The sequence below is a fragment of the Hermetia illucens genome, chromosome 1 (assembly GCF_905115235.1).
Source record: "Hermetia illucens chromosome 1, iHerIll2.2.curated.20191125, whole genome shotgun sequence".
NCBI classification, from domain to species: Eukaryota; Metazoa; Arthropoda; class Insecta; order Diptera; family Stratiomyidae; genus Hermetia; species Hermetia illucens.
In genome coordinates this window covers 5,072,232-5,088,732 of record NC_051849.1, presented here as the reverse complement: position 1 = coordinate 5,088,732, position 16,501 = coordinate 5,072,232, and the positions used below count along the sequence as shown (strand labels likewise).

Here is a 16,501-nt window from a genome sequence, read left to right as displayed (position 1 = left end):
AACGGAATCAGTGCATTAAAATTTGCATGAGTTTTCAGCTGGTCTTGAATAAGATACACGCCCTCAGAAAATAGATGTGAATATCTCATTAATAAATTTACCTACGGCATAATCTGAACGCTCTGATTCAGCTCAATTAATCCGAAATTTGGTTTAAACTTGACATTTTCACAAATATTTAGTGCGTTGGCCATTCACGTCAGTATTGGCAATGGGGCCGGTTTACCAGGCCTATAGGAAGAAGCTGTTCCGCCATCGGTGGTGGTTTTAATTAGTTTTTTTCAAAGATTCGAATTATGCAAACGTTCTTAAGAGGATCATGTTCGTATAATGTTTTGATGATAAACGAAAACTGGAAAAGCTGATCGTGATGGGGGCTATGCTTATTGGTAAGGGTGGCTTTCAGTATTTGATCTAGAAAGCGGATAGAATCATATCATTTGGAACACTATCGAACCGAAAACCGGCTTCATTTGAATAAACTATAATATTTAGATATGAGAGAGTAAAATCGATAGTTTTGCATACAGTGGTGGCCAACCGGACCGTCGCTTAGACTATCATTGAATTTGGCAAAGTCAAATCCACGCGGTATAAATAATCGTCGCCAACTCATCTTCGATACACTTCCCTTTGATCTCCTGACTAGTGAGGAAGCACAGAACAATGAAATTCGTTTTGGTAAGGATAAATTACGAATAGTGCGATCTAAATTGGAATTGAGCTGCTCTACCTGAAAAAAGTGGATATTATTTGAGTGTTATTAAATTGGATTTCTCCCGTTTCATCGTAGATTGGACTCGCCATTATTGGCGTTGCTACTGCCCAATTCGCAAAGGCTCCAGCTCTACTTCGTCTCCCAACCCTTAAGCCTTTCCGTGCTACCCCAGTCGTCTATAGACCAGTCTACTCACAAATCCGCACCGAAGATGGACAATACCGCCATACCGACGATGGTCAATACCGTCACACCAACGATGGACAATATGTTCCTGACGATTCTGGTCGCTATGTCCATGTCGATTCTGGATACGGCGGTGGATACGGACAATACACCGGTGACAACGGCAAATACATCCACCAAGATAACAAATACGTTCACCAAGAAGGACCACAAGGTGGATCAGGACCTGGATACGTCCATGCCGGAGGATTTGGTTCAGGATCATCCAAGGGTAAGTGGGACTTTTTATTTCGATCTTTCAAAACAATCAGTGACTTCGTTGAAAAGGATATCGACTATAAACAAAGCATGGAAAAATGTGTTTCTAAGCTCCTCTTTCTTCTGAAATTTTCCAGGAGTAGGTGCCTATGCTCCACAAATCAAGTATGGTCAAGGTGAAGGTGGCTGGAAAATCATCCGTCAAAATCATGAAAACTTCCCACCCTACCATTACTTGTACGAAACCGAAAACAAAATCTTGGCTGAAGAAACCGGAAACTACGAAAACTATGGAAGTGAAAGCCAAAAACTCCGTGCCTTCGGCTTCTACGAATACATCGGAGATGATGGTCAAAAATACCGTGTTGACTATACCGCTGATGAAGGTGGCTTCGTACCAAAGGTAGGTGTCAAATTGAATCGAATTCTTTCTTTTATATCCAAATCTTTTCGGAAAAGTATTTAATAAATTCTTTACGTCTTCATTTGCAGGGTGCCCATATTGCCGAAAATGTACAAAAGTCTGCCGAATATTTGGCCAAAACTGCCTAAGTTTTGAAATTTGACACTTCTACGAACTTTTTCCTAAAACTTCTTTGACCTCCTTAGCGTGATCTGTTTGAGCCATTTTACGGCTCAATCGTAACAAGAGACTTAAACATTCTTGTATTTGTAATGTTTATATAAAATAATAAACTATTGTAATATAAATTAATTAATTTATTTTCCTTATAAGTTTTGACAAGACGACGTTGGTCCACGAACGTAGAACTTCTCCGGTGGACGAAATTCAGATAAAAAATTCAATCCATTTCAGATAATGATTTTCAACTATAATTGGTGCTAAATTTTGTACTACTACGAAATTGTCTCAAATGTCGTCAAAATATGTAGACAAATCCCTGTCCAACCCCCCCCCCCCCCCCCCCCCCCCATCCACCAGTCTATGACCCGTGAACTATCTTAACACGATCACGAACATCTTCACCTTACAAAAATCGATAAAACCTCAGATACAACAAAATGACTTAATTCTTTTAGACGCATTAACATAATAGAAAAAAAATGTCAATCCTACAAATATTTGGGCAGATTATCCAATGAAACCAGAGGCTGAACAGGCTTTGATTTTGGCGGACATCATTGAAAGTTGCCTTGGTGACATTTAATTTGATGAAATGAAAACATTTGCCATCGTAATGTTACTACCAAAAATTGAATTGGTATATTTGAGGCATGAGAATAATCGGAAGAAGGTGTTTATTATAAACTATGTATAATTAAGCGATTGACCTTGATCTTAATAGGCCCAGACTGGGAAATGAAGTACGTGATCGATGGAGTTCAAGCGTTTGTGAAATATTACGTGTTAATTTTTGAATAGTATCTAATTAATTGTAATCTTCTTAACAAGTAGAAAATTCTGCGGAAACTCCATATACTCTGAAAGACAAGTATCATAATCTCCCGAATATATTTATTATTATTTCCCTAGACTCAATGGCCAAAACTCAGAGGAGGTCGGAGTTCAACTTCTAGTTGATCAACTCAATTCCACACTGCCTTGCTTTGGAAAATGAAAGAATTTAATTAAATCATTCAAATAAAGTAAAAAAAGAATACACTCAAAGCCTTCCCTGCTTGTCGTAAGAGGCGGCAAAAAGGGTTAGAAATTTGTTGGATTCCTACCTGCATATTTTTAAACTTTATTGCTACCGGAACATCAACAATACCTCCCATACGGCAACAACCTTTGGCTATCGAAAACGCCTCTGAAATGTAGGCACGCTCCTTGACAACGGTTGCGAGGATCCCCAGAATACTTGCTTCCTCCAAAATGAGGGGGAATCATAGCGATATAAACTAGACATTGTGGGCCTAAGGGGTCAAGCAGTGCACTGCAGGATAGACTGATGCGGAACATAACTCCCTGAGGCCAACCTATCTTTCTCTAAGGATGAGTTGTCTCTCCTCTGGGACGGTGTGTGCCTTTTCAGGGGCCAAGCCTCTCGTCTATCAAGACCGTTAGTGAGTGGTGATAGCCACACCCTGTACGAGGTGACCCTACTATTAACAAAACGCTACGGATCTAGACTGGAGAGTCGAAAAACATCTCCCCCAATCCGGGGTGTCATGCGAACCGTGCCCATTGGATAGTTTGCAGTCGGGGGTAACTGACTGTATTCGAACGGAGCCTCACTGATAGCTGGTCGCCTCAGTGAGTAAGTTAGACCTTACCGTGCTACGGGGGGCTATGGCACGGCGGACCTCTTAACCCCCATACTCGTGGGAATCAGATGAGCACAAAACAAGAAAAGAAAACGAAAACCAAACAAGCGGGGCCCCATACCGCACGAAAGCTGGTTAATCAGGCGAAGGCGCGTCTCCAAATTACTGAGAGGCAGGTGACTACACCCAAAAAGGGAGAAGTTGGGAGGTCAAGCAGTGGATTCAAGGTGAGCATTGGTATACTGCGTGGACTACAGCCAACGAACACCACTGCTCAAAGAGCAAGGACCAGCAAAAGCACGTCTGGGATAAACATAACAGACATCTGGAAGCAGACAGGTCTCAGTGGCGCCGGGGTTAAATGGTACCTGCGCTATCTGAAGGAAGGCCTGAAACCAGAAGAGACCCTTAAGAAGGCTCAGGACAGACCTAAGCCATCTCTACCGGAGCCGAGAAAGCGGGAATGCTCCCAAAAAATCCAGACTTGAACCCAAGGGAGGAGAAAACCTGGGCAGGTCAGGAGTGAAGGCAGGACCCAGGAAGCCCACCATTAGCTATGCTAGTGCGGTCAAGGGCATTCGACTGGCCATATTGCCAAAAAGGTTTCCCGAGCAAATATTCACTCGGGAGGAACAGGAAACCATTGAGGACCTTGTCGTCAAGCAGATGATCAAGGGTTGGACGTCGAAACTGGTGTTCACCGGGATACGCTTTCGACCAGGCCTTATACTGGTGGACTGCGCGACGGAAGACACCGCAGAATGGGTTAGAACCATAGTTCCTAGATTGCCAGGCTGAGAAGGGGTGGAACTGTCAACATGTGCTGGGGATGATATACCAGGAGCCCACATAGTGACAGTTTTTCTGCCAAAGGCCGCGGCAATAGAAACGGAAGACCTTATGAGACTCCTAATTGCTCAGAATGAAGATCTCCATACTCGACTATGGAGAGTCTTCAGAAGCAAGGTGGAGGAACAGGGTAAACTCCTCACGATCGGGGTAGATGGCCGATCCCTGGAAGCAATTAAACGTCGGAGTTGTCATATCAACTACCGATTTGGCAACATACCCGTGCATGTGCACAGGGAAAAGCCGAGGAAAGAGACTTCGGGGGAAGCATCGGGTGGAAAACTTACCGAGGTCCCTGAAGAAGTCGCGGAAGCCATAGAGGCGGAAAGAACGGGATGAACCAGGGAAATACACCTGCTGCTCAGTGAAGAGCAGAAGCTGGACCACCTAGACTTAGGACTCCTAGGGCTCGGGGTGGACAGCGACGCGCAGGAAAGCGCCATGTCGGAGGAGGAGGGTAACACTCCGACAGTGGAGAAGAACTCCAAACAATAACGGAGCCAATGGTCAGCACTAAGATAGCCTAGATAAACCTCCACCATGCGAGAGTTGCATCTGCAGTGATTGCAAGGGCAAATTCCAAGGAGAACATTGGAATAGTGCTGGCTCAGGAGCCCTGGGTGTATCGGAGGCAGATTCGCGGCCTGCAAGGAGGAAGCATGCAGGTAATTTGAGACTCCTCTTGTGAAAAACCAAGAGCTTGCATAATTGTTAAACGCAATTTAAAATACATATGTCTTTCAGAGTTCTTAACCGGGGACCTTGTGGCTATCCAAGTCTCATTGGAAGCCGGGAGGAGCACTCGAGAGGCAGTCGTGGCATCGGGATACTTTCCAGGAGACGAAATCCGGGCTCCACCGGAATAAGTCGCAAAATTGATGAAGTATTGCGAGAGGAGAGCGTTACCACTTCTTGTCGGCTGCGATGCCAACGCCCACCACGAAGTCTAGTGAAGCAGCGACACCAATCGTAGAGCTGAGTACCTTCTTGAATTTATTCTTAGCAATAAGTTAGAAATATACAACGTAGGGAATACTCCAACATTTGTGACCAGCACCAGACAGGAGATATTATATATAACTCCAGGAAATACCCTAATGAACGGAATGGTCAGGAATTGAACGGTGTCGGATGAACCCTCAATGTCTAATCACAGGATAATCAGATTCGACATTGAGGGTAACTCCGAAATAAAAAGAATAATAAGGAATCCCAAGAGAACAGATTGGGGATCCTACACAACGCACTTGAGCAACAACATTGCCCACCTTCCAGGGGGCGGTGATAATTAAAAAATTAGCAAAAGAGGTATGCTCAGAAGCTAGGCTAAGATGGGAACATTTAAATCAATGAAATCTCCCGGAGTAGATGGCATTTTCCCAGCACTTATCCAGAGAGGCCTAGGAATTATCTTATAGTCTCTTCTGAGAGTGGTAAGGGGGAGCATCGCACTGGGCTACATACCAAGGGCATAGAGACGGGCAAAAGTGGTCTTTATTCCGAAAACGGGTAAAAAGGATTCTTTTCACCCTAAATCTTTCAGACCAATCTGCCTAACATCGTTCGTACTCAAAACGGTGCAGAAGGACATAGACAACTATATTAGAACTAACGTTCTAAAGCGTAATCCCCTACATCACTGTCAACACGCTTACCGATCAGGAAGGTCAACTGAAACTGCTCTGTATCAGCTGACAGAGGTATTACGGGACGCCATAGAAACAAAAGAAATTGCACCGTGCGCGTTTTTGGATATCGAAGGAGCATTCGACAACACATCGCACAGAGAGATCCTGGATGCCCTGAGCCGCAAAGGAGTGGGAAACACCCTGGCACTCTGGATGGGCAAAATGCTAGAAAGCAGACAAATAGAGGTACAAACAGGTACAAATTCTATTATCATGAACAACACTCAAGGCTGTCCACAGGGTGGAGTACTATCGCCGCTGATGTGAAGTATGGTAGTGGATGAACCCCTGGACGTGTTAACTAATACTGGAATACAAGTCCAGGGCTACGCGGACGACATTGTTTTAATCTGTATGGGCAAATATGAAGATACCCTATGTGATAGAATCCAAACTGGATTAAGGGTTACTAGTGCCTGGTGCAGGAAGGTGAGACTGCGGATCAACCCAACCAAAACCACCATAGTACCATTTACTAGGAGGCGTAAGCTGGATCACCTGAAAGCCATAACATTACATGATATGGAGGTGAAACGAGAAACAGAGGTCAAATATTTGGGAATCACGCTAGACCAAAAATTACTCTGGAAGACACATGTCAGAAACACTTGTCGGAAAGCCACGAGGGCTCTGATGACTTGTAGATCCATAGCAGGGAAAAAATGGGGTTGCAGCCCGAAGATACTACTTTGGATATATACTGCAATAATAAGGCCAATGATTACCTATGGAGCGGTAATCTCGGCAGAAAGAACCCAACTCAGCACACAGGCCAGGGAGTTACATAAGCTCCAAAGGCTGGCTTGCGTGTGTATCAGTGGGGCAATGAGGACATGCCCAACAGCATCCCTGGAGGTCGTTCTGGGATTAACCCCTCTCCATCTGCACATACAGATGCAGGCAAGGAGATCAATAGTCAGGATGGCCGGTAGTATGAGTGAGGCGGAGAGCTGCCTAAATCGAAGGGAAGATTGATATCTTTTCTAGGCGGTATCCCGAATTACTGATACCGAGGGACAACATGACAACGAGGTTTCACTTCGATAAGAAGTTTGGAACACGTTGGAGTAACAAGGCAAACTGGGAGAGCGTGGCTGCAATATACGGCTTCAACCAAAAACTGATTACTTGGTACACTGACCGATTATTCACAGCAGAGGGAGCAGGTGCCGGTGCCATTGATCCAAGGAAAATGTACTTGGAGCCAATGGGCATGTACACTAGCATATTCCAGGCGGAAGTTTACCCCATAGACAAATGTACCTCCTTTAATCTGCAAAGGAACTACATGGGGCGGAACACAGTTATTCTCACCGATAGCCAAGCAGCGATCAAGGCACTTAGGTCCAATCAGGTAAACTCTAAACTGGTATGGGAATTCCTTGAGAGACTGAATACACTCGGCTCGTCCAACAAGGTTTGGATACTTTGGGTTCCAGGCCATGCTGGGTTGGAAGGCAACGAGGCAGCGGATGAACTAGCCAAGAAGGGAGCAGGAATGCCTTTACACGGGCCAGAACCCTTCTGTGGACTCGGAAACAGTTTGATGGCTATGAATCTAAGAAACGAAGAGAAACGGGTGGGGGAACAATATTGGGCGGGCCTACCGGGAATGGAACAGTCCAGGGTGCTTATTGGGGGATACGAACCCATGCGTACAAAGGATTGCTTAAACCTCATCAAAAAGAACCTCCGAATCATAGTGGGAATTCTTACTGGTCATTGTCGGCTGAACTATCACCTGGGGAAGCTAGGGATATCTACGAACACTGCCTGCAGGTTTTGTGAGGAGGAGGACGAAACCTCTATGCACGTCCTGGGACAGTGTCCGCCACTTGTGCAAAGTAGGTCGATACATCTGGGAGAACACTTAATACCATACTAAAGTTCCTAACGGTTACAGCCCTGCTTGAGATACTATGATCAATAGGTACACTATAACTAGTAAAAGGGGCACAATAGTTCTTCAAGGACGCGGTGCGACTTTCTCTTAACAGAATAATAATAATAATAGTAGTGGGCCTAAGCCAAGTAAAATGGTGTAGAGTACACCCTCTTACGGCAATGTAAGTTTGTTCTCTGGGAACCCAAGTGGCAGCAGACATGAATCTGGTGTCGTTTCTGGCGGCAACCGCAAGGCGCGCTCTTTTAACCTGGGAGCCAGTCTCTGAGAGACTTCTAACTGCAAGACTCCGGTCCACGTTAAAGAGCATCACAATTGTACAATGTTATGCACCAACGAAAACTTCCGATGTAGTGGAGAAGGATACTTTCTACGAGCAATTAAACGCGATTTAGAGGAGGCTTCCTAAAGGTGACATTGTGATCGTGATGGTTGATATGAATACCAAGGGGGGACCTGGGAACACCTTGCTCGGACATGCGGAAGCGTAGATTTGCCGAGCGTAATGATGATAGTAGAAGGTTCATTGATTTCTGCAACTTCCACCGCCTCGCCATTGTAAGCACATTATTCGAGCACAGAGCCTGCCAAAAGGTCAGTTGCGTTCCAATTGACCGACATCGTACGTGCAATTAGATCGACTCCTTCGCAGTCAGCAGTAAATTTAGGGGTTGTCGTTTGGATGTGCTTAACAAAAGAGGCGCTGATATTGATAGGGATCACCATCTGATGGTCGCTTACGTTGGCTTGCGTGTTGCGTCCACCACTTCTCGCAGGGTTGGGGAGCTGCAACCCCCTAAGTTCAACATCGACCGTTTGTACGAGCCAGCTGTTGATCGACAGTGGGAGAGCTGTCTTGCTGATCGAACGGAGTGCTGCGCTATGGATCGTTTCAGTGTTAACTCTCACGTGATTGTCAGAGAGGATCCTGGGCGGTGTTGTTATTCGAGCTCGGAGCACCATGCTAACGAGATACTGATCCGAGTCTATACTGGCTCCCCTATACGTTCTGGCACTCACAAAGGCTGAGAAGTGGCGCCGTTCATTCAACACGTAGTCCCATCTCGAGAGGCCCATGTTTGTTTTTGAACCGCTTTCCGCACAAACCAGGTACTCCCAACAACAATTGCGTGTGACACTGCTAATTGAACAATCCGCAGTTCGTTATCGATGGTATTCTCACGTAAGCTATGGTAGCCCAACAAAATTCCTGATATCATGGATTTGGAGTTTCAAAAAAAGTCAACTCACGATCTCTCATCGGATCACTCACAAACATTGCTTATAAAACTCTTACTGCAATGGCAGGAAAAGAAATGTTAAACTAGACTCAAGAGTTGCAATAACGCAAGCGAGAGCTTGGCCATGAACCCACTTCTTGGTGTCAAAACCAATAAAGTGTCAAAAAAATGTTACTTCTACATGTACTGAAATCCTGGAAATCCCGAAATCTTTTCCGGGAAACAGAAAAAGGAGATGTACATGAACATTCCAAAAAGGGGCACTCATCTTGAGTGTGACAATCAATGAGATATTTGCGTGCTTCCTGACGTCTTTGCTAAGATAATAGTTAAAATAATTGTGAAAAATTTCAAGGAGCATCTCGAAAGCTTCTTGGACAGAGGCTGGTTTCCACTCTGTGTCCTTCCGCATTGACACCCTTTGGATCATTGTGGAGCAGTACTTTTCATCTATTTCGAAAAGGGTTTTGACACCGTCAACAATAACTCTATCAGATGTTAAACGCACGCAAGAGCGAATCGCGGTGGCCATGACATCGAAAAACCATTTTTGACAGCGAAAATTGTTTTTCGGTGTCAGTGGAGAGTACAGAATGGAGGAGGTCCGGAAAACGCATTTTATTGTTCTAGTTAAAAGGAGTTCTGGCAATTGCTACCCGAAATCCAGCACCACGTCGCCTTACACTCGCCGGCCTCTTGAGCCCCCGCACTACCTGCATCATTATTTAATACCGCAATCGGTAAAAATCGTGGCAGCGAATTCTTTGTCGAGAGCATACCCATCTTAGGCGCGAGATTCCTGTGCAACTCTGGATTGCTAATGGATATTCATACCATAATAAATAAGTCCCTCATTGACCTCACAAGTTCCCTTAGATCATCAGAAAAAATCTCGTCCTGCTCACCCAGCACTCTTTCCATCGTTTCTGACAACGTTGCTGACGCGCGCATTTGCGCAGTTCTTCAAAAATACCGCAACATCACTACCGAACCCGTTGAGCATTATGTTCTTCATTATCTTTTCTAAGGTGCCTCCATTACCACCACAGAAGCTCGTAGTTGCGTGGAAAGAGTTCGAAGAAGTTCTTAAGCAGAGTATTTTCAGTTGGCCTTCGCCGCTTCACATGATCCCTAAATCCATGGCAAATGGAAACCTTGTGGCGACTACAGACGTCTAAATGCTCAGATGATTCCAGACCGATACCCTATCCCACTCACCGACGATTTTACGCACTCTATCGCAAACTGCCGTATTTTCTCGACCTTGGACTTAGTCAAGTCATACCATCAGATCCCTGTAGCTGCCGAAGAATTCTGAAAATGGCAATATGCACACCTATCGGACTCTTCGAATTCACTAGTATGACTTTTGGGCAACGTGACGCAAATCTTACAGAGATTTGTCCACTCGGCGCTACAAAAATTTTATTTCTGTTCAAGTCCGAGCATTTAGAACACCTCGATTCCTTCCTTGAGGCCGGTCTAGTATTTAACGTAGAAAAATGCAATTTCCTGCAATTACAGGTGAGGTTCCCCGGACAACTGATCACCCTTGAAGGCAACCAACCGGACCCGGTCATGGTGCAAGCGATTTCGAGCTTCACACTTCTGAAAACTGTTAATGATCTGATATGGTTCTTGGGCATGTTCAGCTTTCTTGCTCAAGCCCCGTTATTAATCAATCCTTAAAGCCTTTTTGTCTGGATCGAAAACCAACACCGTCTTATTGTGCGGTTCCTAGAGGTTGCCCGGGTGTCTGATACCAGCAAGCAACAGCTGGTGGATGCTGCACTTCTGGCATTCCATCAGCACCTCCTCACCAAAAAGTGAACCAATTTTGGCAGCAATTTAATCACTAGAAATATCGCGTAATTACAATTAGAAATTTAGGGAGTTTCCTATCCCCGGCCTAACATGCAGTATATATTGCGAGACCTCAGACAAGATACCAAGGTCATATATTCCGACCAATTTTCGAAACGGAATGGATTCCACGCTTTGGTGTGCCCGCAATTATAATCACCAGCTAGGGAATGTAGTTTGAGTCCGCCCTTTCCTTAGAGTTGGGCAGACCGGACAAGCATGTCCTATCTCCACTCCAATGGGATTTTCGAAAGGTGAAAAAGGATGCTGAAGGCCGCTATAATGGCCCACAGCGACCCTTTTTGATCGGAGGTCCTGCCATCCGTTCTACATGGCCTCCGAAGAGCCAATCGCGAAGAATTTGCAGCAAGTCCCGCTGAGCTGGTATATGGAGAGAGCTTGAGATTCCCCAGTGGCACTGTTCTCGACATCAGGTCGGGGTCTGTTGCCTCTGGTCAAGGACGCGAAAACCGTGACGGAAGTGCCCAGAGATATCCAGGGATTCAATTAAGACGGACGCCGCACGGAAGCCGCTGAAGGCACATTACGAGGACCCCTTCGAAGTCTTTGAGTGAAGCTGACACCATTATAGTCTCAAAGTCTCGGGCACAGTCAAACAGGTCTCCTTGGTCCGACTAAAGCCTTCGACCAGCAAGAAAGCGCAATCAGGAGAAGAAGCGCGCGATGCGTCGTTTTGATTTGCGGCAACCAAGCTGAGGGAGCCAACTGTGCCCACCCACCCAAAAGGGCCGATATGTGGGTCACTCAAAAAACACTTGCCACAAAATAGTGGAGGTGTACGTGCATTTCGCGAAGTTCTGGAAGGAATTGGAGCATATTTCCTGGTGGTTGTTACCCATAATGTGGTGAACGGCAACCATATATTCCACATGTGAATGTGACCGCGACTTTTTTGGTTTACTAACACCAACTCCATAGTAAAGCTTCCTAACATATGTAGACAATCATTTACTCTTAATTAAAATTTTCCACTGTTGCAGAAACCGCTGAAAAATCTTAACCTTTCAGCATCTGTCTTTGTTTCTGGGCTAACAGTCCTAGATTTCATTCTAAGCGTCTTCACACAGAGCACGCATGATCGACTTTGTTCTAAATACACGAATTCAAATTGGAGATCGAGATGAAAATCAGGTGGTAAAATTTCCATATTAAAATTTCATTATGAAGGCAATTCTTACGCAAAACTGTTGCTGTCTCCACGACATAAAAATCATAAATAAATATAAATTTTTATCATATTTTTTTCCCTTTAACGCCCCAAATACGTAAAGTGGTATCTTAGCATTTCGACTGGCTCCATTGTGTTCGGTTATGCGTAAATTTCCATTTCAAATGAATTGATTTGTCAAAAAAGTAAAGCAGAGAGAACAGGTTCCGTAAAGGCTGCACAAAAAGTAAAAATTCTTTTATTATAGAAAAATCTAGAATTCACGAAAGTTTATGCAATAGATTTGCATATTCTCAGTTTGGAGGTGTGCGGTATCATGTATCACTCAAATGATTCATCAAAAGGAAAGGTGCGAATTTCTCAAATCATTCTTTCTTGGGGGAGGGAAAAACTGGTTCATAAATTTTAGGAATGTAATTGATAGAACTACTTCCACTTGGGCAAGCTCATTTTGAATAGACAATAAAAGTTAAAAGGTAAATGTGAAAGGGGATCCATTAGCTGCATCTTTTAAGGAATATATCTTATGTGACGAGCCGGATCAATTTCGAGTATTCCCCATTAGACAGTTGAATTACTGGACAGTTGGTCAATAAAATGAAAGCTGGGAAATCCTAGACAATGGTCGATGACGAAATCCAAGTTGGTGGAAGGCCAAGAATGAAAGGCTTTGTAGTGCTCTTGGTATACGAAATATTGGGTGCACAGATCTTCGGTATATCAGATGTAACACCATCGTCAGAAGGATCATGCTGTATATTATTGCCTATATTGCGGCAAAATTTCCTGATACTAAGATGAACTTAAGGGGGGTTTTGCAGTAAATTACCAGAAATCATTGTGATCTACTACCTAGGCACCATATAGTGGCGCCCCTTGATTTTTTTGCAGATTTTTAGGTTGGGTAGTTTCTGAGAATGGGGCCATGAAAGAAATGATCACTTACTATCCCCCCCTCCCCCCCCCCCCCCCCCCCCCAACTCAAACCTTCCCAACAGATGTCAAAACTAAGACCGGTTTCGGAAAGGGCTAACCAGGACCTTTCATTTGATACCCCACATGACTATAATCGTTCAGGAAAAGTGTTACACCCCGTTTTGCATGTGTGAGAACCCCTCCCCCCCTTAGTCTCAACGTAGAAAGATGTTACTCACTGCATATCTGGGTGTTCACAGTTCCCACCTTCTTACCAAATTTTGTGTCAATCGGTATAGCCGTATAAAAGTGCGTGTGATAGACTAAAGATAGACATTGAACCGATTTTAATAAGGTAAGCAAACTCGTAACTTCATTAAGGGGGTAGTACAGTGTAGAGGTTAAAAAAAATCGATTTTTCTTAGTCGCGGGCATTCTGAGCGCTGAATTCAACATATTCTCGCCGCTACAGTCGTTTGTTTGCAAGCGCGCGTCGTTTGTTTTGATCTCTCTGCTTGTCACCTGGTCCGCTGCGAATTGGCTGGCACGCACTCGCTTCACTTGAGTAGGGGAGCCAAGGACGGGAACTTTCCGGCATGGTGGGGTTTTTACGCCTTTTATGAAGCAAAACCAACCGAACTAGGTTCCACGGCGGATGCTGTTATGGAGGTCGTGGATGCGGTTCATCAAGTCGAGGCAAATAGCCGCTGATCTTGACGCTTGATGTCAAATATGCCTTGAATTCCGTAAGATGAACAGATATCCTAGGCACATTAGAAAACTCATTCCGCGTACCAAGCTATCTCTCGCGGATGTTAGGGGATTATCTGAAAGACCACTCTATAAGATACCAGGGAATCACAGGAGGATGGAGATCACGTCGGGAGTTGCACAGGGATCGATCCTAGAGCCTGACCTCTAGGAGGCTTCCTACGAAAGTCTACAAAGACCCGATATGCCAGAAGAGTCGTATCTGGTCGATTATATAACGATGAGCGAAAACGCGCAAAGCAGACATAGTATATTGATGCGACGGGTAAGCAGATGGATGACCATCTTCACCAGAAAGGGAATCCTAACCCTGAGTCCCATATCGATAGGCCAGTTAACTATAGAGTCAAATACCTTGGTTTAATGCTCGACTCGAAGATTACCTTCTTCAGGCTTCTTCAAAACAGCAGTGAAGTATTGGCCTTGAGTAGCCTAATGACGAATGTCAAGAGCCCTATATCTACTAGGAGACGTGTTCTTATGGGAGCAACGCAGTCGTTCTACTCTGTGGCACGGAAGTAAAGGCTGATGCATTTGGTAAGGAGGTGCATCATAAGCACATAGCTCAAGTGCAGAGATGGAAGCTTTGCGAGTGACGGCTGCTTATCGCACTGTCCGTGACCCTCATGGGGATCGCGGGAGTGATCCTGTTGCCCTTCTTGTTAAGGAGCGGAAAGAGAGCTGGTTGCCCGTGAAGAACGTCAACGCATTCTTACCGAGTGACAGCTCTAATGGCGAAACGAGCCAAGAGGCAGGTTTTTCAGTCGTACCTACACATGATTGGAAAAGCGCGATCTCCTGATTGTGCGTTCTGCAATGGAGTGGTGGACTTCGCTGAACACACCTTTTTTTCTTGCGAAAAGTGAGACAGCTTTCGCCAGCAGCTTTATGCAGACACGGGGGAACTCTCCTCAGAGTAGATTGTCAGAGAGGCTGAGGAGTGCTGGCAGATGTTGTCATGTTGCACATTATATTCGTGAAGAAGATAGAGTTCGACCGGCGGAGGGACTGGATGGCAAAGGATTCACTGAACTGGCACTCCCGTTGGTGAAATAAATTCCATGACTTGAAGTGTGCCAAAGGCAGGAGAGCGGGAGGGTTAGCCGGAAGTAATGTGTCAAACAGTTCCACGCTAGCTCTCTGATGACAGAGAGGTGCTAAGTTGATCGCCCGACTGCGTACTGTTGCAGAAGCTCATTACTCCGTGCGTAAACACATTCCCTTATCCTACCCCCAAAAAATAAAAATCTATATGTTTGTCACAGCCATGAAGGTGTTCGAAAAGCTAGTCAAAAATCGATTCGGAAGCAACACGTGCTGCCGGGGAGTTATACCGAAGGTAGTTCGATTTTAGAACAGCGCGATCCACAGTGAATGTAGGTAAGGAAGTCTTGGATATAGTTCTTCAAGTTGAGACGGGGGGAGTGATCCTCCTAACGCAATATGTTCAATTCATAAGACAGAATGCTCTGGGTCCAAATTTGTTTCCAGGTACCAGGCTGCCTCTTGCCGATATTGAGGTATTTTATGAGAGATTACTCCCAGCTCTGCTCTTCTCTGCACCGTGGTGTTTATTGACAACTGTTTGGTGTTCTTTAGTGTTCTTTCGAAAACAGTTAGTTGTGGTAAGTGTCATAAAAAAGTGCAGTTCGTGATCTCTCAAGAACGTAGACTTGGATTTAAAATAAACCTTCAGTGCAGTTCAGAAGAATGCAAATCTGTTGAGATACCATCTTGTCCCTTTGTAAACAATGGTTATGAGGTCAACCTAAGACTGTGTTTTGATCTGAGGTTACTTGTGTTACTTTGTTTTGTGGAATTATGGACATGCACATGCCAATGGCCAAAAGTTGCTTCCATGAGCTAACTAAAAAGATGCGAAAAGTTTCTAGCGTAGTTGCAGATTGTTGTATGAACAAAGATGCTACAGAGGAAAAGGAGGAAACTGTACTCAGGCCAGGTTATAAGCTAGGAGGCATTGCAACTTCAATTAATGGATCCTGGATGAAGAGTAAATTTTCTTCTTTATTTGGTGTTGTAGCTGCTATAGGAGTGCTGACTGCAAAAGTGATAGACATTTCAGTGAGTAGCCTGTTTCGCAAAGCATGTGAAATTTGGCACGGAAGAAGATACCCATTGGCCTGAGTGCAATGCTATCTATGAAGGAAGCAGTGGAAGAATGGAGGTCAAAGGCATTCTTGAAATTTTCAAAAGATCAGTGGACTTGGGAGGTGTTCGCTGACAAAAAAAATTATCAAGCAATCTCTGAGGCTAAACCATATAGAGAAGAGCATCCTGATAAAAAAAAAAAGAATGTGTTAACCACGTTATCAAAAGAATGGGCTGCTCGAGACTTAGGAACATAGTAAAGCTTCACCCTTTTTTGAATGGGAAAGGCAAATTGACTGGAGCGCGAGTTTTCCAAATATTATGGAAATGCAATTAGAAGCAACCCTGTTGAGGTAGAATAAATGAGGAAGGCCATCATGGCTACCTATTACAATCGTCCTCCAACTGACAATGACCTTCAGCACTTTTACTGCCGGCAAGGTGGAACTTCACGGTGTGGCTGGCAGCAGGCTATGGCAAAAAATGAAGAATGGAAGCACCAGGATATCTTTTCTTCTTTTTCTTCAGCCTTTGTCCCGTTTACAAGCGGGGTCGGCTCGTCGTGATCGGCTTCGCCATTTG

General features: G+C 44.7%; 1 protein-coding gene across 1 annotated transcript; it reads left to right on the top strand.

Annotated features, from left to right (window-relative positions):
- Positions 1-520: 520 nt before the first annotated feature.
- Positions 521-1,877, top strand: LOC119658185 (larval cuticle protein LCP-30-like). The gene is made up of 4 exons (XM_038065454.1): positions 521-681; positions 794-1,175; positions 1,300-1,565; positions 1,655-1,877. The coding sequence occupies exons 1-4, from the start codon at positions 667-669 to the stop codon at positions 1,712-1,714; spliced, it is 723 nt and encodes a 240-aa protein (XP_037921382.1). The 5' UTR covers positions 521-666; the 3' UTR covers positions 1,715-1,877.
- The last annotated feature ends 14,624 nt before the right edge of the window (positions 1,878-16,501 follow it).

Coding starts and splice junctions, on each gene's coding strand:
- LOC119658185 (XM_038065454.1), top strand. Junction 1,176..1,299: donor TGGTTCAGGATCATCCAAGG/GTAAGTGGGACT, acceptor GAAATTTTCCAG/GAGTAGGTGCCTATGCTCCA. Junction 1,566..1,654: donor AAGGTGGCTTCGTACCAAAG/GTAGGTGTCAAA, acceptor CTTCATTTGCAG/GGTGCCCATATTGCCGAAAA.